The sequence below is a fragment of the Gadus macrocephalus genome, chromosome 17 (genome assembly GCF_031168955.1).
Source record: "Gadus macrocephalus chromosome 17, ASM3116895v1".
Taxonomy (NCBI): domain Eukaryota; kingdom Metazoa; phylum Chordata; class Actinopteri; order Gadiformes; family Gadidae; genus Gadus; species Gadus macrocephalus.
The window spans coordinates 2,874,440-2,901,840 of NC_082398.1; the positions used below are offsets into that span (position 1 = coordinate 2,874,440).

The window sequence follows — 27,401 nt, forward strand, 5'->3', positions numbered from 1 at the left end:
TGCCCGCTTCCACCTGTGGGCTTTGCGCTGCTTGGCTGCTCCTAAGCAGGGCTTGAGCTATCGGCCTAGCGTGGCTGCCAGTGATGCACCGGAAAGCAAGCGAAAGCCAACGCGGGCCGAGAACAAACGAGTATGTTCGACGCGCACAAAAAACCGCCAACGCTCCCTTCTTGTTTTGCTGTGCTTTCGGTGGCCCACGGAGGGACTCACTCGGGGGGCCGTGAACGGGGCTTTAGTGGGGAGGAATAGAGCCGTCTGAGTTTTTTTTTTGCCTGCCCTGAATAAGCTCCGCAACCAAACCACTCTGAGTCCCCCGCTCGGCTCGCCCGTCTCGGCGGACGGGGCTTTTTAGCCGGGGTGTGCCACGGAGCGTCTCGGGCTCGGACCTGGGTCCCCGAGCTCTGTGACGTCCAGCGACTGTGACTCCCACCTAATGGGCCCGGGGGGGGGGTCCAAGTCTGCTTCGGTCCCTCCTATTAGTTTGGTGCATGGAGAACGAGGACGGGCTGAAGAGACGGGCCGGAAAACAAGGTTGTCGGTGCCCTGCTACTGCGACAGGCACACACACACATGCATTGCACATGCATATGCACTAGGGCTTTGACTCCGAACTTCGTGGTTCGAATATAATTCGAATATCAAAAAATAAATCAAAATTCGAACGAATATTAGGCAGCTCTTAATATTGGAACCTGTTACGGGCAGGCCAAGAGGGAGAGACGTCGGAGATTGTAATGACCACGGAAGAGGCAGTGAATGAATTGTTGATTAGACAGCGATTTATTAGAAACCTAATAAACCGTTGGAACGCGCAAGACCGGTAACCATAGCAACGCCGGTAAACAAACCTCGCGAAGCCCAATCCAGGTCTTACTGAAGGCATTTAATGGGCAAAATATTATTAATAAATATTTGAATATATTCGAATATTAATATTAATAAACAAATAGACATTGAAAATGATTTTTGGGCAAAAGTCAAAGCCCTAATATGCACATGCACACGCACTGCTGTCGGTCATTCATTGCCCTTCCGTTGACCCAGTTCACCCTCAGCTGAGGCGAAAAGTGTGTGTGCGTGGTCAGGTTGTGTGTGTGTGTGTGTGTGCGTGGTCAGGTTGTGTTTGGGTGTCTGTGCGTGTTCAAATTCATCCTCTTTGTGTGTGTGTGCACTCATGCATTGTGTGTGTGTGGTCAGGTTGTGTTTGGGTGTGTGTGTGTTCACATTCATCCTCTGCGTGTGTGTGCACTCATGCATTGTGTGTGCGTTGTCAGGTTGTGTGCGTCTGTGTGTGTCCAGTCATGCACGTGCCCTCGCGTGCGTGAGACCCGGTGCTCTCTTGAGACGCGGCAGAAGCTTAGAGGTGATAACATTAGGTCCAGGGCCCTTTTTAAACGGACCAGGGCTGATTAGGTCAAGGTGACTAATAACCCTGCCACGCAAGGGAGACGTTTCCGCCTCCACCCTCCTCCTATACAGATGGTTTCATTAAACCCCTTTTGTCGCAGGAGCCGGTATGTATTGTGGTGGGCGAACAAGGGAAACCTTTTGTTTACTTAACGAAATGGCCGCACAGGAACAAAGAAACAGTCGACTTACCTATTGTTTCAATCATGTCGGACTTCAGGGGCCACACACACTCGTTCAGCTTCAAAGGGCCGCTTCAGTGCTGTGTGTCCGGTACCTGGACCGAAACACGTAGGGTTTTATTATTATGTTAGGAGAACGCAGAACGTAAAACTGAGGAAATCGGTACCACAGACTGACTTAATAATTGTGAAACGCGCACAGTGTGTTCACTTAACCGTGAACTCAGGTGGGTCGCCTCCCTGAATCGTATCAGATTCAGGGCGGTGCAGAGCTCTCAAGTGCTGAAATAAAATATCCATTCCTGAAAAGGTCAACGCGGGAAATGTACCCCTTTCGCTTTTCTTCTCCGGGCTCCATGTTTTTATTATCTGCAGGCTTGTTCCACCTGAATATCCCAGAGATGTTCCGATTGGCCGAGAGCTGTAGAATAAGTTCAAGGAGCACCAACGATAGTAGCTTACACAAGCCTGGCTATTACCGGTGACATGCTACAGCTCCTTCCAGACCCTATATATCTACCGTGTTTATATATGACTTAAGGCTCTTATGGTGATGGATTAACACGGCTGGAACTCGATTCAAATGGCTTTCCGCTGTGACTTTCGCACATGCATCACATCGCTTGTACGCCTCAACACTCTGCTAGTTAGCCGTATGGAACGGTATGGTATGGGAATTCAGCCAGAATTGTGTTAACATCATTTGGATGTATTCACGTCATTGAATTGATCAGATGTAATTCTGTTCTTGTCCATAAACAGGTAAGGTCTTGGCCTTGAACAGAACCCTCCTTGTTCATAGTTGACCCTTTTTTTGGGGGGGATACACCCAACCCCAAACACTTGAGACATCATTGTACGCAGAAGGCAACAGGTGTCAAAAGGCAGAATGGAAGCTCTATCTGAGACGCAGTGAATGGCATCGGCTTGAATTCACTCGACCTGAGCACAGGGAGAGAAGAGGCCTGGTTACTACGACAACAACAGTACAGTGTTTCCATAAAGGCCAATGAGAGATAAGATGTTAATCTGTGCGAAACATCAAGGAGCCTGAATGTCAACAAGCCTATACCGCCTACTTCATGTTTTTAATAGATAACATTAAAAGGTTCATAGATCAGCTAAGATCAAATCCCGCTGTTATGGATTCAAGTGTATCCGAGCTTAACAAGAAAGAACATCATTGCCGAGCTTTTTGTATAAACCATTAAGATGCCTTTTTGGTTTAAGATTTATTTTTATTTATTTTTTAGTTTAATTTGGGATGGATGCATTGCGTGTACCTGATCTATTTCTAGTAATTTCCTCTCCTAAAGTTAGACCTACACACGACCCACATTGTCAATTATCCACTGTTGTGGCAAAATAAATCTCCCAGTTGATAATGTTTGTGATGAGCAAAAATATTATTCTAACGGTATTGCAGCCCAACAGTGTAATTGCATGTTTATAAGCAACATAAACCCTAACTCAACCTCCAATTACACGAATTGAATAGTTCCCACTATATACAATGCTTTTAAAATAGTTGACATTCTAACTGTAGCCAAACTCGTCACTAAATGAATAATTGCCTCGCGTTGTTGATCCAAACCACACGGAATCTTAGCGGAAATAAACAATAAGATGACACAGGGGACTGGGACTGTTTTGGAAAATAGTTTTTTCATGTCGACCATACACTTCAAGCTCTGCTTTCTCTGCAGGCTCACTGATCCAGAACCACTGGCTCATAGTAAAGGTGCTCCCAGTCCAGTCCTGACACCACCTGGTCTTAACCAGACGGATCATGATCATCTAATAACTGCTCTATTAAAACATTAAATCAACATGCACTTTGCACTAATGATGTAGTGGACGGTTTTTAGTCCGTCGGGCCTCAATTTGAGCTCACGCATGTTGTTGTGAGAGCAAGAGCATGCAGACAGACACTAGGGACAAATCCGCTTTCCTCGGCTCCTCCTCCTCTCGCATCCCTGGAGCAAGAAGGAGCAACAGGCGATCAACAAGTTGGCCGATGTGGTATCAGATCGGAACCGAAAGCACATGCTGCTCACAAGCAACAGTATGAAAAACCAAAACTATATACACTTAAATCCCTATTTTTCGCGTTTCTGGTTGGAGACGGCCGCGTTTTGCGCACAGTCGCCGTCTTTATTTGACAACAGCCGATCGTATATGGATTCGCTGCACTAATCCACGCTAGTCTGAGATCACCACACCACTAGGCCATATCCCGACAACCTTCCCGTGGGCATAACCAGTCTAAACGGAGGTAAACTTACTTGGAAGTGGCCCTTAGTTCCACACGGACTGCCCTGCGCCCCGTCGTCCCTTCATCTAACGGCGCACGCATTACGGATAGACAACAGTAGCGGCAGAACGGGGCGGACTGTAATCTGATCCTCCTCGGATCCAAAGCGCCACTTGGTGGATGCCATGACAACTGGGCCTGCAGGGGCATCCTTGAGTAGTGGTTTGGATTGATCCCAGGGTCCGAGCGTACGGTGGGCGGTGCCTTTCAATTCAATTTAGAAAAAAGCTTTATTGGAAAGACAAACAATCATTTACATCGCCAAAGTGGGTGAACAATAAAGTCGTTAAAATATTAGCGCTGTATACAAAATATATATACACATCAGATGTTACACTATTAAATACTGAATAAATAACAAGTAAAATGTGGGGTCTTCTACAAATTCCGGTATCTCTTATACACGATTAATAAAAAATAAATAACCAAAAATTCACAATATTTACAATATGGAGACCCTGTGCAATAGTGCAACAACCACTGTGGAAAAGTTTGTCCAGTGGGGATGAGGCTCTCTCCCTCTCCGGAAAATCACCGAGCCAAGCTTACAACATACCGATCGCTGATTGGTCGGATAAGGAGAGAGGTACCGCCCACTGTACATTCTGACCCTTGGATCGATCCAACGCCATCCTTGTCAGCCAGGGCTCCTCGGCTCTGTTCCAAGTATGCAGTGTTTGTAACAAAGTAGAAAATTGCCAAACGAGGCTGGCTACAAATCCAATATGAGGCCCGCAGCAAGTCTCTGTCATTCCTGGACTGGCAACAGGATATTAAGGATATTAAACTGTAGCGCAGAGAGTCCATGAGTGACGTTCCCAAATTGTTCACTTTATTATTGTCTCCACAGCCGTAGCCTTGGTTGCCCTTGTGTGGACCGAGAAGTGAAAACCTTCACAATGTGGCCACTGTGTTGTGTTGCTATGGTGTTGTGGTGGTTGTCGGATGAATCATGAAAAAAAAATAAAGTGCCCAAATATGGACATGCGTCAACAAAGTCACTCACAAACACTTTTTGAAAGGTCACGTCGGGATAACGAGTGTTCCTGCCACGAGTTGCACAATGTGATCTCAGCTGGACGAAACCAGGTGCGGTGCCCAGGAAGGCACCTTGGAGTAAGGACACTGATAAAAACACGCTGATAAAACAAATATCTATATTCCCCGTCTGCCTCACGTTTATTGGATTACAGGCTGCTTTTTTTAGCCCCTGTGCCTCCGAGCCTTATCCAATTTGTACGTAAGATGTAATTTGAGTTGAAATGCATCAAACTGCCTTCACCCTCTGACACTAAGCACCAAATTTATGGCATGCCCTACTGGATTACTTTCCTTCTCTGTGCTTTGGTTTCCTTCCTATGTTGTCTTTATTCATCCTCTATATAACGCCGTCTGTTGTGACTTAGGAGTGTGTGTGTGTGTGTGTGTGTGTGTGTGTGTGTGTGTGTGTGTGTGTGTGTGTGTGTGTGTGTGTGTGTGTGTGTGTGTGTGTGTGTGTGTGTGTGTGTGTGTGTGTGTGTGTGTGTGTTTGACACTATGCTTCCTTTTGATAAGGGAAGTGACTAAGGACCAGGCCACACCCTTAGGCTGAACGGAAAGATAGTAAACACAGAGAGGGAGAGAGAGGGAGGAAGGAAGGGGGGAAAGTGGGATGGGTGGGGGGGGGGGTGTACATCTGTAGGCTGAGAGGCGAACTCAAGGACAGTCTTAACTAATGCATTGTAGGAGTGGACCCCAACAGACTATATCGTTGTATTAGTCCTGGCAACTGTCACAACAGTTCCAGGTCGCTGCTTTTATCCCCGTATCTCTGGGCTATTTCGGTGTCTGAGGATATGTTTTGGGGGAGGCAGGCGTTGACAGCCCTGCCCAAATAACACGTTTTCTTCAGGTGGCAAAGCGACAAGAAACGTACTCCTCTACCTCTACCCACTAAAAATGTCCTCTTTTGTTTTCTTAGTCATCCGTTCTGAGTGTCATTCTTCCCACTTTCCCACTTTTTGTAGTCTAGTCAGGTTTGGTCTTATGTATTCTCTTCATGTGAACCAGATCATTCCGGAAGTGAAATATCCAGTGTTGCAAACTTCTCTGCCAGGCAGTCTTTCCAGCTGTCTTTTAATTAATCAACAACATGGGGCATTCATTTCAGGCATTGTGGTTGAAGGATGTACAATATGATATTCATGCGCGTTTCAAATGTTTGCATCCCCGCATGCGTCTTTGGTCTTGTCACATTACGCATATTTATTTCAAGTGTTGTTTCCTATTTTGCAGTTTGGCTGCAGAAACACAGAGCCATTTCACTGCCGCTTGCTCAATTACAACGGACTGCCAAAATGTGGGCCGTTAAACATCACCATGCCCCTGGAAGAGCTAAAAAAGCTTTCCAATAATCTATTCTGCATCGAGCAGTTATTCATTCTATTACACCGTTCGGATTGTAACCGCACAAAGTACGGGCATCAATATTGTAAGAGATGCGAGTCATTAATGAGCCCAAACTCGACGACGATGAGACGGAGATGATATTTAGTGCCGCCCACCCGTCGGAGCCGTTCGAGTCATTCATTTTTAAATGTTAAATCTTCCCCGATGAGCTTGTTTTGCTGACGTAGATCAGTTACGAGGTAAGACCGGTTACGCTCTCAGATGAATGGATGGTGATGCCTTCCGACTCAAAGGATTTACAGTGACACACACCGCTTACATTTTTAATTACAATTTTTGCCAACGGGCAAGGTGTTTGTGAAGGTGGACTGCATTTATCGGCGTCAAAAAAAACAACAATATGGTGACTGGTCCAAAACCCCCCTCCCCTCCCTCGTCAGAAACACTGAACTGTTTAATACAATGTGAACGATGGGGGCCGAATATACAGGAAAAAATAATTGGGAAAGCAATGGAACTCAACAGGATGTAGACAGTGCAGTATGTGTCGAGGGCTCTAGTGCAGACGGTTTACAACCTTTATCTGATCCGTTCATGCAAATACAAATCAATGTACTGTACGTGGTGTGTATAAATATACATAAAGTATGTGTGCATCTGCGCGTGTCGTGTGGTTTGATCAATAAGGACGAGGCATCTTTGGGTAGAAGATACCTCAATTAAATTCAGGGTCTTGACATGCGGTCAAAGGTCTTGTGACCTGCAGAGCTTCAAAGTGTTGATTAAATCTGCTGCTGCTAGGATACGGGAATGTATTTCGCTATCAAGAACTCTAGGGAACAGACATTAAGACTAAAGTTGAAGGGCACCACTTTTAACAATAGCATCTAATCATCAGTCAAACTATCTTTGATAAAAGGTCCCTCCTAAACAACACAATCTTCGTTGGCTGTTTTTAAGGCACGAGTGCGTCCTTAGCCGCCAGCAGAGACAGTCCCATGGTTGGCCCGCCTGAATATAGACCAACAAAGATGTCACCTACTTTGTTGAGTTGGCCCAACAAATGTCCCCCCAAAGCCTTTAGGTTTGGCAGGTGTATTCTTTATCTATCTCTTTGTCGTGGTGAGTCGGTAGCAAAAGGGTTTTAGGGTTCTCTGTCTCTTTATGGTGTTCAATTACGGCCAATGTCTCCGGTGCTTAGAGTCCTTTGTTGGAGTAATCGATTGTTCCCGTCCTGTCCTACGTTTTGGTTTTTGGCATTGGACACGCCCTGACGTACACGCACACACAACTGCACACACATGCACAGACACACACACACACACACACACACACACACACACACACACACACACACACACACACACACACACACACACACACACACACACACACACACACACACACACAGAGGTATTTCCAAAGAACTCAGAAGCGCAGTGATTACGAGACAAATTAAAGAAGTCTTTTTGACAAACAACGTTGGGATTCAGGCCTTTTTTATGACGTTGTGTTTGCCTTGTCATGTAGCGGCGCGCTTGTAAACAGAACGCATTCACACCTTCACTCCCTCACGTAACTCCTGTATATTAACACACCGCCGCCACGGAGGCGGCTCTCTCAGGAGAAAGTTTTAGCAATTTGTCTCTCGCTATAAATATAAACAAACAGAAAATATATACACTGTGGCGAGCAGCACAGGAAGGACGAGACGGGAGCCCAGGTTTAGCAGTTTTACCAGCACGTCATACACGAAAAACCCGCATAACATTCCACGGCCGTAACACTTAGAGTAATGCTGCATGAACACAACATAAACAGAGCGCCCAACCCCAAACCATGAACCCCACTAAATGTCTGCGCCGCAAATGAACCAGGAGGGCCCCGAAAGGTCCAAACCGATAGGGAAGACCCCTCCCAGAATCCTTTGCGCGCCCAGAACCAGCGTCCTTCCCTGTGGTTGCTGCAATATGTACGGTATATACTGAGGTCTGTCTGTTGACTCGGCGGTAGTCTTGCAGGCGGGGGCTGCCACGGTGGGGGGATTAAGGTGAGGGTCACCCAGTTTCCCTGCTGTCGCCCTGGCTGCCCTGCCTGTCGGTAGTGAGGGGCCAGAGGCAGAAGGTCTGCTGTGGTCAGGCCCTCCCGGAGTGATCGGGGCGCTGGCCTCGTCTGTCGGCCGGAGAGACGCACGGTCCCTGCACTGGGGGGGCTGGGGGGGGGGGTGGGTGGTTGTTATGGTTGCTGACCTGGACCCCCCCCGGTCTCTAGGGGCACATGCAGGGGGGGGTGTCACCGACTGCTGCCCTGGTGCCTGTCAACGGCACGACCCCGTGTTTGGAGTTGCTGGCTAGGTGCCCCTTGTTTGGGGGAGGCACTCAGGGTGGAGGGGGGGGGGGGGGGCATGGGGTTGCAGAACATGAGGGTGGTCGCGCTGGGTGATCTTTGGACCCCGGTCATGGTCGACGGGGGCGTCTGCTTCCTGGCCCGGATCGTGCGGATCACCGGCCCGGCCTCCAGTGGGTGTGCTCAGGCTTTAAGGCCAATGTTTTCCCTTATATTCCCTGAATTATTGTTTTGTGTTCATTATGTATTCATTTATTTTGGATCCTCTGTCGCGCTGCCACCTTGTATTTAAATACACGCTATACGTCTCCTCTCACAAGCAGCTCTGGGCCTTATTGTCGTCTGGCTGATTATCATTCCGATTATTCAGTGTCCAAGCGCTGGCCAATGTGCTATGTAAATAAAGTGTATTATTGTAATTATCGAATCGACAGCCACGGTAAACCATTAGGTGTGTTCAGCTTGTGGCTATACATTAGCAGTAAGCATGTCTGCAGATTTAGAAAGATGAATCCGAATCTCCATTTAATTTTATAATTTTTAATGCATCATTTTAGTATCTTTACTCTGTCGTCACAACAACGGAAAAAGCATGCAGTATATCTCAACAACCGCTCAAGGTTGTTGTTGTTTTTTCTAAGCCATACCCAAAGAGGACTCGCGACTGTAACAGCATGCACACCGCTGCAGAAACAACGCATTTGCATTGGCGGCGGCGGCAGAGGCCTCCACGAAAGATAACACTTCATCTATTCAAACGCTACTACTCGATGAAAAATAACCGCAAGCCTTCAGCAGTTCAAGGTGTCCCCGTGAACGAGGAGGTAGTAGGACTAAAAAAAGAAAAAAATAGGCGCTTTTTTCTCACTCGGGTTTCTGTGGCTCCGTGTGCTCATTAGGAGAGCACCGTGTCAGCGGTTGGACTGTTGTATTTATTTATCCACCATATCTCCCCCTGCTGTGCTCGTATATGCAGCCCGGGTAATTGATGGGGTGAGCGCGGTACAGGTATTGTAGGTGACCATGCATGCCGTACCGGGCTAACTGGGTTTAACCGGGTTTAACCGGGTGCAAGGCGAGGTGAGCGCTGCACTTGGATGCGGCGTTCGTTATGACACGGTACAACAGCGTTTAGCCTATTATGTTTTTTTTTTATTAATGCGTGCCTGCTGGATCAGGGTTTTTCATTCGGGAGGACGCCCTGAAGTCAAGCAAAGTCCTTGGACATGTATCAAGATGGAAACAAAGATAGCCTACTCAAGGCAAATATTAAAATTTCTTCTTTTAACTGACATTGTAGCCTATCTATTAGGTTTAAACTTTTTTCATTTGGCAGTTGATCATTCGAGTATAATAGATAAAGGTGGTTATATTCTAGCAAATCCTTTATCTTTTGTGATCTGGGATGTTTTTTTTGAAATGCTGACAGTTTTTGTAGCGATTGTCGTGCTTTTTGATCGATGACGTCATCGCACGACGCAACTCGTTTTCATGAGGTTAGAAAAAAGGTCAACAACAGTAGCTCTACAGATCAATCAGTCTGACTCCGTCACATTTTCTCTAGCCTACTCATTGATTCCAATAGTTGGGCTGATTTCCAAAAATAGAATAAAAGATAAAAGACGCCGACGATGTATTTGCCCATATTACATAAAAAAAACTAAAATAAATTGCCCCCGAAAGGCCCGTCCTCATTCCCTTCTCTTTCATGTTATTTAACACACACACTCGGCAATAGAGACGGCAGCCTCATCCAAGTAGGTGCAAGTGTTGCGTAACATGTCGATACACTGATACAGATGCGCTCGAGATGATCCCTTTATCACCCAAAACCATCCACCAAAACCATCCACCAGCTCAGCCTCAGCACCAGTCCCGACCATCCAGCCTCCCCATCCGGCCCCGCAGTCTCCAGCAGCCTCTCTTCGCCAGCACCTGCAGTATCCAGCCCGCTGCTAGGGGGCGCCCCAGTATACAGCGTGAACGGCGCCCTGCCGGAGAGTCTCTCTCCTCACCTTTCCCTCGCTGCTTACCCACCGAGCCCTCCTCTGCCTCAGTCTCAACCTGGCGCTACCGCGGCAGCTTCCTCCACCCGGACGAGGGTCGCGACTGGGAAGAACAGCGTTTTCTTTTGGGTTTACTCAAATTTTTAAATCCTTCTCTTTCGTGGAGTTTTATGTTTTATCCCCCCCCCCCCACCTCCTCCTCAGCAGACCCAATCCAGTGGATACTCGGTTTTGCGGTGGCTTTCTCTCTCGTTTCCACCCTCCTTCGTGGCGGGACGTGATGTGATGTAGCTGCGGTGCGAGGGGACTCGTCGTGGCCCTACAGGGACGCACAGGGGGACCGGGAGCAGGGACAACCGGGACCACCGGGACACCGGGAGCACCGAGGAGACTCTTCTGTCGCCGGAGCGGCACGAGGCGAGGCGAGGTGCGCATTATTTTGGAGCTGGGCTGCATGCGGGCTCTGGTCGCATCTGATCCGAGGGGAAAAGAGAGCCAGCCTCGCTGAACGTGAGCAAAACGACTGTTTGGATCCGTGGGTCCCCGTTTGGATGACGTGTGAGCCGAGGACCTCGTGCGTAAAGGGACTATAGCAGAGCGAAGGGACCCAGAAGAACACACACCAAACACGGCGTGATGTCTAAAGGCAAGACGTTTAGACGTGGAGCGTAACACACACACACACACACACACACACACACACACACACACACACACACACACACACACACACACACACACACACACACACACACACACACACACACACACACACACACACACACACACTCTCTTATGCAGCTCCTGAATTTGTTTTTGAATTTTTGTACTGTTGTTGCGCACAAGTAGCCTATCTGCAATTTGTGTGCCCGAGTGGTGGGAGATCACGCGCACAAGCATGCACCCGTGTCCGGGGTCTGCAGCCCGGGGTTTGTCTCCGTGATAGTCAGTTGTTGCATGCGGTCTGCAGTTCGTTCATAAGAGGGTTCGTCTCAGTGGAGTCCAAGAGGGGCGCAGATGAGGACACTGCAATCAGACGGAGCATCGTCAGGCTGTCAGTGGTCCGTCCGGAATGTGTGCACTGCGCTGCGTGGATCTGTTCTGAGTGGAAAGGCGTGGATAGGAAAGGTGAGATGCTTTGCGGTTGTGCACGATGCGCAAAGCAGGCGATTCTGGGTAAAGTTCCGCGTTTGGACGCACGCCTCATGGATGGAGAGGTCTGGAGCCGAGCACCATCTCCATTGCGCCGTAGTCTCCCGTGTGGTTTTTAATTGTAAAACGCGCTTTCCTTGGGGTGCACAGAACACAACAACACGATAAGGTACCCGTGTGATGGATGATGCTGTGCAATGGTGTTTTTTTTAATTGCTAAATGAGGATGGATGTGGATGTGAAGAGGCGATTTGACGCTGCGCAATAGCGTGTTGTTTTTACCGCGCGTGTTGTATAAGCAAAAGGAAAACGTTCAAAACTGATGAAGGAGGCTGGAAGGATGCAGAGTGTTTGCATGTGTTGTATTTTTTTTTTGTCCGATTTGTGTGACAAACTGCTACAGAGTTGATAGGCCGGTCAGTTAGCCCCACTCGAGTCTGTGTTTTATGTGAAGACAGCCCAGTCTTGATCCATCCTCTGAGATTATGTTTGACATTCCCCCCTCACTGCGCACCTAAATCCCCTTTACCTCATGTTCCACTCTGACTGTCGTTCTGCATCCTTGGAGCAGAATAGCTTCATAGTGAAATGCTTGGATATCGTTTCAACGGATGCCCAACCCACATCCCTTTTTAATCTGCTATTCGGTCGCGCTGCCTCCCATACAGCATGACTACAACAAATGGTTTTAATACCAGTGTGCTGTGTGTCTCCAGTGATTGTCAACGGTCGCATGTGGCATTGGTTTGCATTCTACACACGGCACCCAACCACACCACCACTGTCTAAATCACACCTGTGAAGGGCCTTGAAACACACGTATTGAACACACACACACACACACACACACACACACACACACACACACACACACACACACACACACACACACACACACACACACCGTTTTGTCTGTACCGCTGCAGATGGAATATCATTATCATGTCGATAGCCGGTCAATTAGCCTGCTGTTAGTTACAGCGCCGTCTCTGAGTCGTGCGTGGCCATCGCTAGGACCCTCTAGCTACTGATTGGCAACCAGGTAATGCTAGGTATAGATCGAGACAAGATAGCGCGAGGGGGGGGGGGGGGGGGGGGAGTGGGGGGGGTCCTTAGAATCGAACAAAAGACCTAAGATGTAACGACTGCATAGGCCTGCAGGTCACACGATTAGGTATTTTTGAAGCACTTTGGAAAAATCCATTGAATTTCAGTGATTCCTTTGTGTGTGTGTGTGTGTGTGTGTGTGCCAAAGCAGATGGAATCGTGCACAAGGCAAATGGTTTAGTTCAGCAAACAGCTGTGTCACACACACTTTAGACCAACGCTCTCCGTGCAGGAGCATTCGCATCCATAATGGCGGCAAAGACGTACACACACAGACACACCACGTTGTGTGTGTGTGTGTGTGTGTGTGTGTGTGTGTGTGTGTGTGTGTGTGTGTGTGTGTGTGTGTGTGTGTGTGTGTGTGTGTGTGTGTGTGTGTGTGTGTGTGTGTGTGTGTGTGTGTGTGTGTGTGTGTGTGTGTGTGTGCTCCTGCATTCACCGAAAGGCCCCGAAGGGGAGGGGAGAAGAGAGATGCGTGCGTGTGTGTGTTGCTCTCTCAATGTTCCCACTGTGTTTGCCTTCTTGTTATTCCGAGAGCATATGCACCCCAACCTAGGGGTGGGGGGGGGGGGTGGTGGTGGTGTGTGTGTGTGTGTCGAGGGGGGGGGGGGGAACTCAACTACAGAGGTCCAACCGCCTGCTAGAAAGGCAGCCATTCACACGGCACTGCATCGATTGTTGTGTCTACTCTCCGTCTACAAGGGCTGGTACTATCTCCCTATCCACTCCCTCCGTGGGGGGTGAGGCATCAGTCTAGGCGTGAGGACTTTTAAAGAATAGGAACAACAATTTGAAGGATATGTAAATAGGTGAATGATTGCTGTTTAGCCTCGTGTGTGTGTGTGTGTGTGGGTGTGGGTGTGTGTGGGTGTGTGTGAGAGTGTGCAGTCCCGCACTGCACTGTCGGGGGCCCCCCAACCTTCTCCCGGTGTTAATATTGGTGCCGGTAATGGTGTTGTCGCCGTATCCATATCCAATATGTGAGGCTATTTAGCTGCTCCGATCGAGCGCTCCACGGTGGTCGTTTTCACAGCTTGTGGGACTTCCATCCCGGTGATTCTGCCGCATTACGCCGGCCGTAAACATTACAGCGACAGCCGTTTATTATTTTTCATCCTTTGTTGTACTCCGCGCTCGCTGCTTAATAAATAGTGTGCGTTTCCGGTTTCCTCTCCCGCTCCCCCTGTTGCCTTTTAGTCTGACGCCATTTGTCCGAGGCCACAAAGAAAGGGTTGTTTGGTGCTTTTGAACAAAGTCTCGTTTCCTCGTTGATCTAAGGGGGGGAGGGGGGGGGGGGGTTCACACCTCCTTTGACCCGTGCTTTAGGAGTGGTCCTGTTTGGGATGAGGACCGGAACGTCCTCCCGTTTCAGCCCGGATTAACGCGGAGCTGGCCCTCCTCTCGCTATTACGGCGTCGGAATAAGCCTTGATTTAATACGCTGTCATCCTCCTCCTTCTGTCTGTTGTCGGGTTGCTTCCACGGCGAGTGTATTTACGTTCCTCCCTAAGGCCTCCTCCATCTCTTTCATTCAATTTCGGCCTTTTGGACTTGATTACAGGCCAAGGTGGAATCCAATTTGCCGTTTCGGTATGAATGGTGATACAGGCTCTTCAATTGTCGTTATTGGGTTAGCGCATAGCGGCTAGCCCAACCCCATCTACCGCCAAGGCCCGTTCAATTGTATGTTTTATTTACGTGGACACTTTCCCTTTTTCATTGGGTGGAAAATATGTCCGGGACGTATTTGAAATCTTCTCCATGCCGCGTTGCGTTGTTTATACTGATTGGTGTGTGATGACAGACCACAGACTCTATTCCATCTCTGTGTACACACGGACAGTTACAGACACACTGAACAAACTGTATTCTTGTGCAACACATTTTTTCACAAGGGTGTGGTTGATTTTTCTCATCGGAATGCAGTTTATAATAATCTCCAGGGTGACATAATGTAACCACCGCCTAACCTCAACAAACAGACTAAAGTACAGTATTTAGTCCAATGGGATAATGCTTTCTGCAGCTTATGTGGTAGCTTTGGTGGATGTTTACTTTGTTTATTGCATCACTGGCATTCAAGTCATGGATGTTCCTTGGATTGCCATAAGTAGACCAGTGAAATACAAATTACAAACACGACGTCATTCAAACCATATGCCTAGTTACATTTGTTATATCGCTAAGCAGAATGTGTTTATTGTATGGTCAATGTATTGTCAGGCGTTCCCTTGGCCTGCCGCATGTCATTCTGTCGCTGTATTGCGGTTAATTTAATTAACCAATTCAACATTGAAACACTCACCCTGGTTTTCCAATCCACTTTCTAATGTGTGGCTGCATAAACGCGCGGCTTCCAGACAACTGGTTTCATTATTTATTTTTCGGAGGGCGCACTGGGGAGACGGGGACTAGTAATCCCTCTTGGCGCGTAATCATCTCCTCTGCGAAACCAAAAGCTGTTTGTTTGTGGCTGCACTCCTAATTCCCTCCCTTCCCCCTCCTCGGGTACATTAGCCGTAATGGGAGTCGGTAATTTATTAATGAAAGTTGGAGGAGCAATTATAAGGAAAAGATGGGCGACGGCGGCAACACCTGGTAATCAAACCCTCGACTCCTCTTCCCCACCCCCCCCCCCCCCCTCGCCAGGTTAGCGCCTCCGTAGGAACGCGCGGCAGAAGGCGTCGCGTGGTGGCCGCGCGGGTCTGTTGTGTTTCAGCGGAGGTTCACACGGACTAAAGCGTTAATGACTGTTACCGTTCTTCATCAAGCGGTGAACGCGTCGTCTTGATCGCGGTTGACGGCTGCCGGATGGCTGCGTTGTTCATAACAATGTTTTTTTTTTTTTTTTTTTTCTGGCAGGCCCCGTCGCCAACCGCTGGTATTTCTCGGTTTGTGTGTGGGCACGAGAAAAATTTCTTTGGTACCAGGAAGCTCATTCCACTTCTATCACCTTGAGGTCCCCTTGCCCATGCCTGTGATGTCCAAAGACAGAGGGGGCCGGCGGCCTCCCAGCTCTGGGGGAGATGTCGGAGCACTCTCTGTTGTCACATTTTCCTTTCACGGAGAATGTCAGGGATGCAGGGGAGAGGGAAAATAAGGGCAGGCTGTTGTTGTTGTTGTAGCAGGAGGGGGCCAGACTCTAAGGGAGTGAGCATGGCGCTTTCATCAAAGACAATCACACCGCTGAAAACTCCAGGAAAATGGTTGGGGGGGTTTGTCAGTGGAGGGGGAGGGGGGGACGACTCCGATCAAGGTGTCCGTTAATGTTCAGACAGACATCGGGTTGACAGACGGGCCCCTTTGATTCTGCGAGCCGGTGGTGACCTCTTAAACGTTGTGGGGCGCAGACGGACGCGTAAAGCGACTGCACACGACTCTCGGAGCATGTCGAGAGAAAGGGCCACCGACGACAACAACAACGGCATATTGTATTGATGACCGGGTGGAGGGGCGGTGTCGTCCTCAAGGACCCCCGTCTGAAAGGGAAAAAGATCGCCAAACTGAGGGCGTTGAGTGCCCTCTATACATCTATGTAGACATAGATAAATATAGAGAGATAGTGATGTATAAATAGAGATATTGAATTATAAATAGAGATGGATATAGATGCATCGATATTGATGGATATAGCGATATATTCATAGATATAGCTGTGAATGCCTCACACATAACAAGGCGGGTTAAACGACAAAGACTAAGGACTAAGGCTTTAAAATAGCTGGAGAGTTAAATCAGAATCAGAATCAGAAAACTTTATTGATCCCCGGGGGGAAATTGTTTCGTTCCAGGTGCTCCGTACAAATAGAAATTACAAGAATAGAAGATAAGATTAGAAATAGAAATAGAAAGTACAATAAAATAAAAGTAAGAATAAAGAAAGAAGTGGATATCTCTTAGTGGTTTCTATTCACACATTTACAATACAATATTTACATTCTGTTTTATAAAAAAAAGCACTGTGAATGCATCTTTAGCCCTTTATGGGGCCTTTGTCAGACACCAAGTGTGTGTGTGTGTGTGTGTGTGTGTGTGTGTGTGTGTGTGTGTGTGTGTGTGTGTGTGTGTGTGTGTGTGTGTGTGTGTGTGTGTGTGTGTGTGTGTGTGTGTGTGTGTGTGAGAGACTTTGGTGCGTTGTGGTCCCGCCCGCTCTGAGAAGCCATCAGTCCGTTTTCCGCCACCAATCACTCAGCACGCGTGACGACAAGACCATTATCCGCTTAAACTGTACGTCCTTCGGCCACTGCAGCAATGCTGAATGTGCTGAACGACACCGGGGCAAACACGTGGAGTACGGGGGTGGTGCTGGTGGTGTTATTAAGCTGCGAGCGAGCTTGTCGGTGTGCGGTTAATACAATGAGTTGTTGGGGGCGGCAATAGCTCAGGAGGTTGAGGGGGTTGACTGGTATCCAGAAGGTTGCCAGTTCGATCCTGGTCCCTCCTAGCGTTTCCAGGTGTCCCTGAGAAAGCTACGCCTAACCCTGACTGCTCCTGACGAGCTGGCTGTCGCCTTGCGTGGTTGACTCCGCCGTCGGTGTGTGAATGAATGGTTGTAAGGCCGCTTTGGATAAAAGTGTCCCTTGAAAAATCCTCTTGATGTAAAATTTTATAAAAATAAGTTAATGCACAGAGGTTTGGCAATGACCTGCGCAACTGTTTATTGTCGTGAAGAAGTTTGTAAACCAATTCCGTGAGTACTGTATGTGTCACATGGAGAGACAAGTTATTTTTGGTGATGAACAGGGATGTCAGGAGGATGTACGGGCACGCCCCAAGGATTTACTCATTGGGTCCATTCGGGGCGGTTTCGGAGAAGGTTCCGGTCTACCCAGAGGACGGCTGTTTGTTGCGTTGCCAAGTGTGGACACAAAATAAAACCATGGCTGTGTTTAGTGTTCCAGTACGCCGTCACATTAATCCTCGTAATTTATGCGTCCAATTTGAATAAAAGCCTACGCGTCGACCGCGTTCGAGGCGAGGGCGAGTCAGGGAGGTTGTGCGCACCACAGTTTGCGCAGCGGTACCTTTGCTTCCCAAAGTTTATTTAGTTTAACTGCGTCGAAGTCCTTCCCGCTAAGTCGGCCAACTGTATTTGGTTTTATTATTTAGTCCATAGCTCCGCCCCCCAATTTGCCACTTAGTTAACTCGTCCCCTGCGGGGTCAGAACACTTAGCAGGGAGCTCTCGGCCACTTAGCAGGGCCTGGGGCCTGCTAGTCCAAGCGGAGGTGCTACCGCCGTGGACGGCGTGGGTGTGCGTGGCGATCAACTGTTTTCAGCGTTCAGGATTAAATGGCCGAGGTTCATGTGGTCTAAGGCACTTTGGGGCTCGTAAACACAGGCTCCCTTTCGTTATTTATGTTTTTATTGATATAAAAACTTTATATTTTTCACGTCTGGATTGAATGGTTTATGATTCTATTATAGTGCCGTATTTTTATTGTCATTTTGTATTTTTGTAGTTGTATTTTTATGCATTTAAGTACCTATGTATTCTTGTATATTCTTACTATTTTCTACTTTTTTAAATAATTGTATCCGTTTTTTTTATATTGCATTTTAAATGTCTTCTTTACATTTAGGTTTGAATCTCCTCTGCCAGGTGTGTTTTATTTCTCCGTCTCCATTTTGAGACAACATCCTCATACTCTGTCGCCGGTGTCTCGCTCGTATCGTCTCTATCCGCCCATCCAACCGAGCTGGAAGTGTGCGTGAAGGGAAAATGGGATCGCTCGAATGTAGGGGGAGAGGGAGTGGGGGCGGCGGGAAGAGAAAATAAAAATAAGAAATGACCCAATCGCGGCAAAGACTTAACCCGAACCAAATCGGCCCGATGCTGACAGCACAGCAGAACGCGGCCGCCAGAAATGTTGACTTAGCACCCGCGGCAATTCAGGCCACCGTTATGGCTCTTTAGACGCAGTGGAGAGGTAGCGTAGAACTATCAAACTGCCATGACACGACCAAGACAGTACATCAGCCACTCTTATCACTCTCCCCGGACTGATGTGTGTGTGCCGTGTGTGTGTTTTATAACCCCAACACTTTTGCGATCGGCCGGGATTTTTTTTCTTTTTTGTGCAGCAATATCGACATGACTTAGCTTCGCTTTCTGGCTTGGCTTTATTTATTTATTTTTTGGTTCTGTTTCACTTTCTTTTTTTTGTTGATGTTGTCCTTTAACCTCAAATCAGTGCAGAGGGGGGGGGGAATGAAAGAAAGATGCAGTGGTTCTGTGCAGGCGTAGCTCTAACAGAAGATAATTGATGTCCCGTTTGGGAGGCAGGGTAGGCCCTGAATGGCTGATGAGTCGGTGCACCTGCAGCCGCATACAAATGAACGGTGGAGAAGAAGAGTTAGTGCTGGCGCCTCGACGAAAGCCACCGGGATCTCGCCGCTTAATTGGCTATCAAAAAGCAAAGGAAGACGATTTTTCGCACGTTTTTCACACAGGGTGCCGTTTTTATTTTTTTTGGAAGTTGCAATCGTCGACGGATTCACGTGCAACCATGGCAACTTGACATTTCCTGTCCGACGCTCGTCGCCTACGCAGTGCAATTAATAATGGCCACCCCATTTACCACACAGTCGTGGGAGGCCATTTACTGGGAAGTGAAAGGGGTGAGATGTCACTTGAAGAGGACGCGGATCCCGGGAAAAGCAAGCAGAGATCTCTGTTTCTGTCAAAAAGAGATGAAGCATATTCAACATGGATTATTATTTAATCATACATTGAATCCATCCACTTTCTACCTTTCTGAGGAATATTAAGGATGTCAGTGGAATGCTTAAAAATCATAAATTGGAGTTAAAATGTGTTTTTTTGCTGAGAGGAATTTGCAGAGTAAACACATTCTATTCACTCAACTCGTCTTAATGAAAACAACATGGGTGTACTTTTTTTTGCTCCCTGTCGCCTCGTGGTTTTAATCTGTAAAAATCGGATGAAATATCATTGCACGAGGAGAGATTTACAACCGTGTGAATCCAGTGGTGAATCACAGGAGTCAATCCCTCTCCTGCTAATCAAGATAATTGGAGAGTGTCATACAATACGAGGTGGGTCGAGGTCATGCATTCATTTGATCAGAATCAGATCACTCTGATGACTTCCACGATATACTGCAGTAACTCAGCTCCCACTTCAACTCTCCCCCTCCGCGAGCATGTGCCTTTGAGACCAAATTATTCTCTTTTTGTCTTTTAATCAATGGGGGTAGAATTGAATCCTGGCGGTTGTAGGCTGAAGTGTCTCGGCGTGCCCCGGATTTCAAGCCCTGCACACATTGTACCCCTGATGGAACGAGTGTTAGTCGTGTTCTGTACTCTGAGCTGTCTCCCCTGCTTTATCTGGGAGTCTGAGAGGAGGTGGAAGGTTTGAGAGCTGGAGAATAGGGCTCCCATGCCGCTGGTTTGATATCTGGATGGATGCAGTCGTTTGTTCCAATGATTTTCCAGGCGAGAGTGTAGATCTTTGTCTCACCTCTCGCTTCGACGCCTCGTGTGAATATGTCCGCGTTGATCTCGTCATTTGAACTCGCAATGTGTTCACGCAACGGAGACCCGGTTCTGTGCTGATGCGGGATCGCCACGGGGTAAATCGAGGTTGAGTTTCTGCTTTTGTTGCCTTTTACCAGACACCAAGAACGGGAGGGAAAAAAACAAACCTTGAATTACATTTAATTTGTACAGCCCTTAATCACAGGTACAGTCTCGAAGGGCTAACGGAACATACCTTTATGACACAACTACATCCCTGTCTCAGCACCATGAGAGGTAGTGGAGCACCATGAGAGCCCCTGTTTAAACCTTCTGTGCCGTAGCGTACCCTCTGGTATCACGAGGTAGAGGTCTTAGTAGCGCCCAACGGCGAGCTCAGATCCGGCGACCCAGCCGTCTGCCCGGTGACATCCTGTCAACCTTGACGTGTAGCGACGGCGTCGCCCCGTCACCCCCGAAACGTCACCCGTCTTTCCGCCTCCACCCCCATCACCGGCACCAGCAGCACCAGCAGCACCACCACCACAACCACACCCATCACTGCTACCACCACCGCCACCCTGTCACGGTACGAGACCCCCCCCCCCCCCCCCCCCGTGGTGGCAGAACCTAAGGGTGCATCGTTTGCAGCCGCCGTGGGACGTCTCCGGGGGTGGGAGGGCCCACAAGTCTATAATCAGTCATCATGTCAGAGCAGCTGCCCCATCACCCCTCCCTCAAGGGCCCCCCCAACCCCCTACCCCCCCCTCCAGGTTCTGGCTCATTCAGCCAAATAATAAGCAGCCGATAACGGCCCTTGCTGCTGAGCAGGCGGTGAACAGCCGCCTGAGAGGGGTCCTCGTACCAGGGGGGCTGGAGGTAGATAGTGAGGTGGATGAGGGGGGGGTGTTGGTGGAAGTGAGAGTCTGCTTCCGCCGAAGCACGCGGGGGATATCACCTTGGTTTCAAGGGCTTGAGCCTGCTTCGGTTTCCGCAGCGAGACGCCGGAGGGTTTCGCTCGACCCAGGGTTGGTCTGCGTTCGCATGTGCCGGGGCCTCGAGGTGCGATATTCGACTCAGCAGGGGGGGCCTGCTCACGCGGGCACGGCGGCAGCGGCGGCGCTGTGCCCGGGCTCGCATTGCATTCGTTCAAGCGTGGTGCGGAGCTGCCGTCACAGGCGAACACCTCGTGCGGCAGGAGTACGAGGAGCACTTTTTCAACAAGGGTGTAGGAGGTTGCCCACTTACTTCGCTCCTCATGACTCCAGCCCGTGAAACACCGGGAGCGCAGGCAATGTAAATGAAAAGACCCCTCCCCACACACACACACACACACACACACACACACACACACACACACACCGACTCAAAACACAATCGTGGCCCCCAACACCCCCCTCCCCCTCGAGTCCTCACTCATGGATTGTTGTCATTCCATAACGAGGGTCAGAGCTCGCCATTGTTCGGCCGTTGCATTCCTCAGCCCAGTGGTATTGACCAGTAACCCGCCACAGCCATCCATCATCCAGACGCAGAGAGTGACGGGGTGGACAGAGGAGAGACGTCTTGACGAGACGTCCACCTCCCCTGGCACGTTGAACAGAGACACTCCCTCTCTTGTGTCGTGGCTCCGGGGGCCGGCCTGCCCTCGGCCTGACCCCCTGAGACTGTTGACACCAACATCTCCTCTGTGCCGGAGTAGTATGTGCGCATTATAAGCATGTTTGCACACATTGTTCGCTTCCTCCGTTCATAGACCGATCGTAGCCTTTTTCTGACGCAACGCAGCAGAGGGGGGGAGGGAGGGGGAGGTGCAGTGGCCAGGATGTTTAACTCCCGGTCAAAGTATTGGGTTCGATTCCCATTGGCCACAGCTTACCTGTTGGCGTCCCTGTACGAGCCTTGAAGTACTGCTCCTTAATGACCTGTACTATAATTTATCTTGCGTCACTTTGGAAAGAGGCGTCAGCTAAATTACGAAATAGTGAAAGAATTCTCCAGCAGTTGAAACATCTGATCCTAAACCACAACCTGTTAATCATTGATCGTCCCCCACCTGATCTAATTCCACAACTATGCATTTCCAGAGCGAATAACTAGTTCACCACCAGTGATTTATCCGTGATGCCGAGGCACGCCACTCGACCAATGAGCTCGATCTGAGGTCGGTGGGGGGTCAAACCATTATAGTATTCCTGTCTGCGGTTATTAACTGAGTAGGTGTGGACGGGAAGGCCAATGGTCATCAGCTAAGGGGTGAACTTTACCACTTGTGCTTAAAATGTCCTTCGCACCACTCCCTGCCTTCCAACGGTAGGGAGTGGTGGGTTTTACGCTTTATCCTAAGACACTCCGCTCCCTACCTTCCAACAGTTGGGGCTGGTGGACTTAACGCTTTAAGCTAACGAGGTCCTTCACCCTGCTCCCTACTTTCCAACGGTTGATTCTTTGCATGTGTTCTGTACATTTTTTCAGCTTAACACGGTTCCTCTTTATCTCTTCTGCACAACAAAGACGTTAATTAACGTTAGGGGAAGGCACTTGGTGTGTTTTCGCACACACTCAGAGACAGAACAAAAAGGATGAACCATGGGGTCCACACAGCGAGACCTTACCCCCCCTCCCACCCCCCCTATCCCACATTTCCTCTGGCCGGACCTTGCCGGTCCGTTTAGCAGGGGGTTCTGCTGTCGCTGACAAGTGCTGTGAAAGGTTAGGCCGGTGTAATCTTGTTTATGTTTTTGGTCGGCGCTAAGCCCCTCCGTAAGCCAGCTTTGTGTCAAACACAGCTGGGCAGGCGGCTTATAATTGCAGCTGGACAGGAATAATTGGACGGGCAACTTGGAGGCAGCCGGGCCGACACGCACAGGTAATTTACTGATCCGCAAGCTCAGCTGGGATCAATACAGGAGGTCTTTTTTTGCTCGTTTTGCAGGGCCCAGAACTGCATCTACTTCATACTCATTTCATTACGCTTTCCTGGCCCAACTGTAATGGCAGTTGGAGACTTCAGTGCGCTTTAGTGCTCCAGGCGGGATTCTGGGTCAGACGGATGGTTTCGACCGTACGTTCTTCAATAGTTTTAAATAGACCCTTTTAGAGCTTGTATGTACATTATACATTATATGTACATTAAACGTTATGTGTTGTAATGTGGCGAAATGCAAGTGTTTTCCTTGTATACATAAATAAATGGCTGAAAGATATGGCGATGGACGGCCGTTGAACCGCTGGTCTATCAATGACCCAATGAGTCGAGACGCTTGGTGAACTGGGATGTAGAGGAAGTGATCGGTCAGCAGTGATCAGTCAGTCGCACATCGTCCACGGAGCGTGGTAATAATGTACCTCGCTGAAGGACTTCTTTGCTTTATTCAACCCGAGTTCCTTAGCCACTCTTCTGTGTAGTTTCAACGTAGGACAGATCCACTGTGTTGTACAGCTCACCGCCTCTGGCGTTTTGGCTTGTTTGCTAAGATTGCGTAATAGATAATACTTTAATTGACACCATCATTGCCAGCCAAACTAATTACGTCTGTGCAGTTGAATTGCCCTCCTTGTAATGAGCACAGTGGTCCCAAAGAGATGCACTTTTCTTTTTGTAGTAGATATATAGATCATCGTTTTGAGAAGGCCAATTTGGTTTAAAAGCCTGGGTTTTAATTGTATTGCTGTTGCATCATTGTAAAAGATGAAATTGAACAGAAGTTCCTTCTTTTTCTTTTGGATCGATTACCCTGGGGGGGGGGGGGGGGGGTGGCTGGGAGGGAGAGGGAGGGGGTCCATGTGTAACCTTCCCAACCGTATGCAAACAGGGGTACAGCCAAGCAAAACAGGGAGGTACCACAGCCATCACCAAGGCCTTTCTGTGCCAACATCGGCGGATATCAACAATGGCAGCGGTGTAATCCCAGCACATCGGGGGCGGCTCTTTTTCTGCTGAGGAGACGAGAACGTTGTGCCTGTTGTCGCCGCGTCGCGGTTCACAAAAGGAGCAGGCGGCCCGTCTCGTGGAACGAAGCCTTTTGTCGCGGCGTGGCAGCCCCCCAACAAAAAACCTGGCTTTATCACCGCCTATTTCAGGGCCCTGTGCGGCGGCGGCAGCGGTGACGACGTAATCCTTTTTGTTGGGTCAGGATGTCAGCTCCGGCGGGTGGTCTGTCGGTCGGTGGGTGGGTGGGTGTCCTGTCTGGGTTCCTGACGTCCCTCTGGACGTTCCGTGTGACGCCCACGTCGGCTCGGGGGGGACTGGCTCCTCGACGGTGGCTCCAAAGAAACGAACGCCGTGCATTGTGGGTCCAAAGTGGCTGACCGCCGCAGCTTTTCTTTCGCTTGTGTGTTGTTTTTCAGTCGCCCCGCTGTTTTTTTCTGTCCCGGAGAGCGCTCTCCGCTCACACCCCAGTCGCCGCGCCCGGCATATGCGTCGGTTCCCTCCCCGTGCATAAGACGCCGCCCCCCCCCCCCCCCCCCCCCCCCTCTTTGGAAGCCATCTGTCTCTCGTTCCTCTGCCCCCACCCAACCCACTGACTTTCCTTTCATGCCAGTTCTGCTCGTTCTTTCTTTCTTCAGAGACCTTCTTTTACATTAACTTTAATGGTATGTAAGATGTACACAGAGTGGTTCTTTCTTGACCCTCTCCCCACACTGCCGAATATCGCGTGTGGCACGGAATACTGAAAGCCACATTAAGACGAGTGAGGATGGTGTGTGTGTGTGTGTGTGTGTGTGTGTGTGTGTGTGTGTGTGTGTGTGTGTGTGTGTGTGTGTGTGTGTGTGTGTGTGTGTGTGTGTGTGTGTGTGTGTGTGTGTGTGTGTGGTGTGTCGAGATCAAAGTGATGTTGGATGTAATGGTTTGCTTTATGTAATAGCCTCAATTCCCATCAGCTCTTTTCCATCACTGCACATACCAGTCCCGCCGCCTCGAGTTGCTATTCAATTGAACAGAAATGGCGTAAACTCAGACCTGCGTGTGGGGTCGTTACAATAGGAATGTTTTTAATATGCATTTAGGTGTCAACTTCTCTGTAGCATATGGTGTGTTTCATGACACTCAATGGACATGACATCATACCACCGGTGAGCTAACACTAGCGACTGCTAGTGGTGAGTCATCAAGGATGAACTTTAATTAGAAGTGACCTATTCCAATACATGATTTATAGGGTCAGGCCTCTTGTCTGTCGTAACACACATACCTTCTATTACTGCAAGCCTTCCCTGCCTGTTGCAAACCACTGCCTCAACGGTCTAGCACCAACACAAACAAAATGCTAATCCTAGTAGCTGTAGGCCACCATGTCAGGGAGATCACTCTACCTTTAATGTTTTTGAACAGTTTGCAATGAATCGCTTCAGACCTTCCTGTTTTTGGAAACTGGATTTGGCACATCACTTCACATACGATGACAAGACAGGGCCCCCGTTTGTGGATAGGGCTAGACAACTTTGATCTGAAGCTGTTGTTTTATCCTGCAACTCGCCCAGTAAAACACTTTGGTTCAAGAGGGAAGGCCGGCCGACTGCTTCAAAGAGCCGTGTAACCATTAGCATGTAGCTTCATCCCAGTCAATACATGCATGAACACACACGCACGCACACACAATGATAACATTCATCCACCACAAAAGTTTCCATGTAATGATTTCTAACTCTATCACTCGATGAAACATTGTCTTAATTCGGGGCTGTGATTACAGCTTACTTGGTTCAGAGGTTATCACAAAATACTGTGTAAAACCTCTTTAAAAAGATATTATCCGTTGACGGGCTGCAATTAATAATTAATCCTTGGAACCAAAGCACCTGGCAAAAAACTGCTTCGGGCACACAACAGTAGATTGTCCACGGAAGCGTCAATCATCGTGAAACTGTCAGCCTGTCGCAGATTAGTCACGTATTAGCGGGGCTTGCATTCAGCGTTCCCTTAGACAGGTTACATTTAAACACCTATTCTTCCTTGACATATTTAGCTGATTGCCGGCAACTGGATGAGCACATCTCCCCTGCGCTGCATTCTATAAGAACTGCCCACACCTGCCTAACCCATAAAACACTAGCTTCCACCCGGAGAACTGCCATGGCTCATAGCGTCAGCCACTGTGCCGGAATAATGCATTGTGGGGGCTTGCAGGAATGGAAAGATCTGTATCATTCTCCCCCTGTCTCGACCTCCCTCAGGGATTTAATGTTAAATATGACTTCCTCTAGGGTTCACCGGGGAGATAGTCATGGCACGGCTTCCTTGTGTTGAACTTTGTATACTATTTAGTGTGGCGTGATAAGGCTGAGGTTAATAGCGCAGAGTGTACCGATTTGGAAGGACGATGGTGAGGAGTTGGATTAAAGGAGAAAACTAAAACCAATTTCCTCGAGGAATCTATTTTGGGTTTTTCATACTTATCTCTGTTATCATGCATGGAAACAGTGAATACAATTTTTTTATTATTATTATTTGTTTTGGAATGCAATGTTTGGCCTTTCCTGGAACAATTCCGAGATTATTTTTCCCATTTTCCGCAACCTGTTTCTTCACTCAGCCGGAGATTAGAATGTCTCTTTGTTGGTTATCCCTTAGGAATAAAAGAAGTGGACTTGTTGTGTTTTTCTTCTTTTCTAATACAACTGAACCACACACACACACACACACACACACACACACACACACACACACACACACACACACACACACACACACACACACACACACACACACACAACCCCCCCCCCCCCCCCCCCCCCCACCACAACCACCATGGGACATGTTTTTTCCCTACAACTCTAATCCCGGCCTGTCTATATTTATCACCAGTTCAATTACTTTTCAGTTTTTTCGGCATAGAATTCCACCGCGGTGTATTGCTCTCGGTGTGTGTTGCCGGCCCCGCAGATTTATGCCCGCGTCGCTGGGACTCGGTTCAATTTTCTGCATGGCTAGATGTGGCCGGTGGCATCGGCATTGCGTTTCACCGTTCCCTCTCTTCCCAACGTCGTGCTTTGGGAAGTCGGCACCGCACAGCCAAACC

At 48.7% G+C, this 27,401-nt stretch overlaps 2 protein-coding genes across 2 annotated transcripts in view; one reads left to right on the forward strand and one right to left on the reverse strand.

The window, feature by feature from the left end:
• Positions 1-4,028, reverse strand: part of LOC132445689 (multiple PDZ domain protein) — a 62,085-nt gene extending 58,057 nt beyond the window's left edge. Inside the window, 2 exon segments of the mRNA XM_060035803.1 lie at positions 1,600-1,684; positions 3,875-4,028. Coding sequence (XP_059891786.1) covers positions 1,600-1,615 — 16 coding nt within the window. The 5' untranslated portion in view covers positions 1,616-1,684; positions 3,875-4,028.
• A 4,682-nt stretch (positions 4,029-8,710) lies between these two features.
• LOC132445712 (adhesion G protein-coupled receptor L3-like) overlaps positions 8,711-27,401 on the forward strand; it is an 82,678-nt gene continuing 63,987 nt past the window's right edge. The window contains exons 1-5 of the mRNA XM_060035829.1: positions 8,711-8,810; positions 10,935-11,070; positions 11,614-11,771; positions 11,946-11,964; positions 21,153-21,258. Of these exons, the coding sequence (XP_059891812.1) occupies positions 8,711-8,810; positions 10,935-11,070; positions 11,614-11,771; positions 11,946-11,964; positions 21,153-21,258 (519 nt within the window). The remainder of the gene's footprint in view (positions 8,811-10,934; positions 11,071-11,613; positions 11,772-11,945; positions 11,965-21,152; positions 21,259-27,401) is intronic.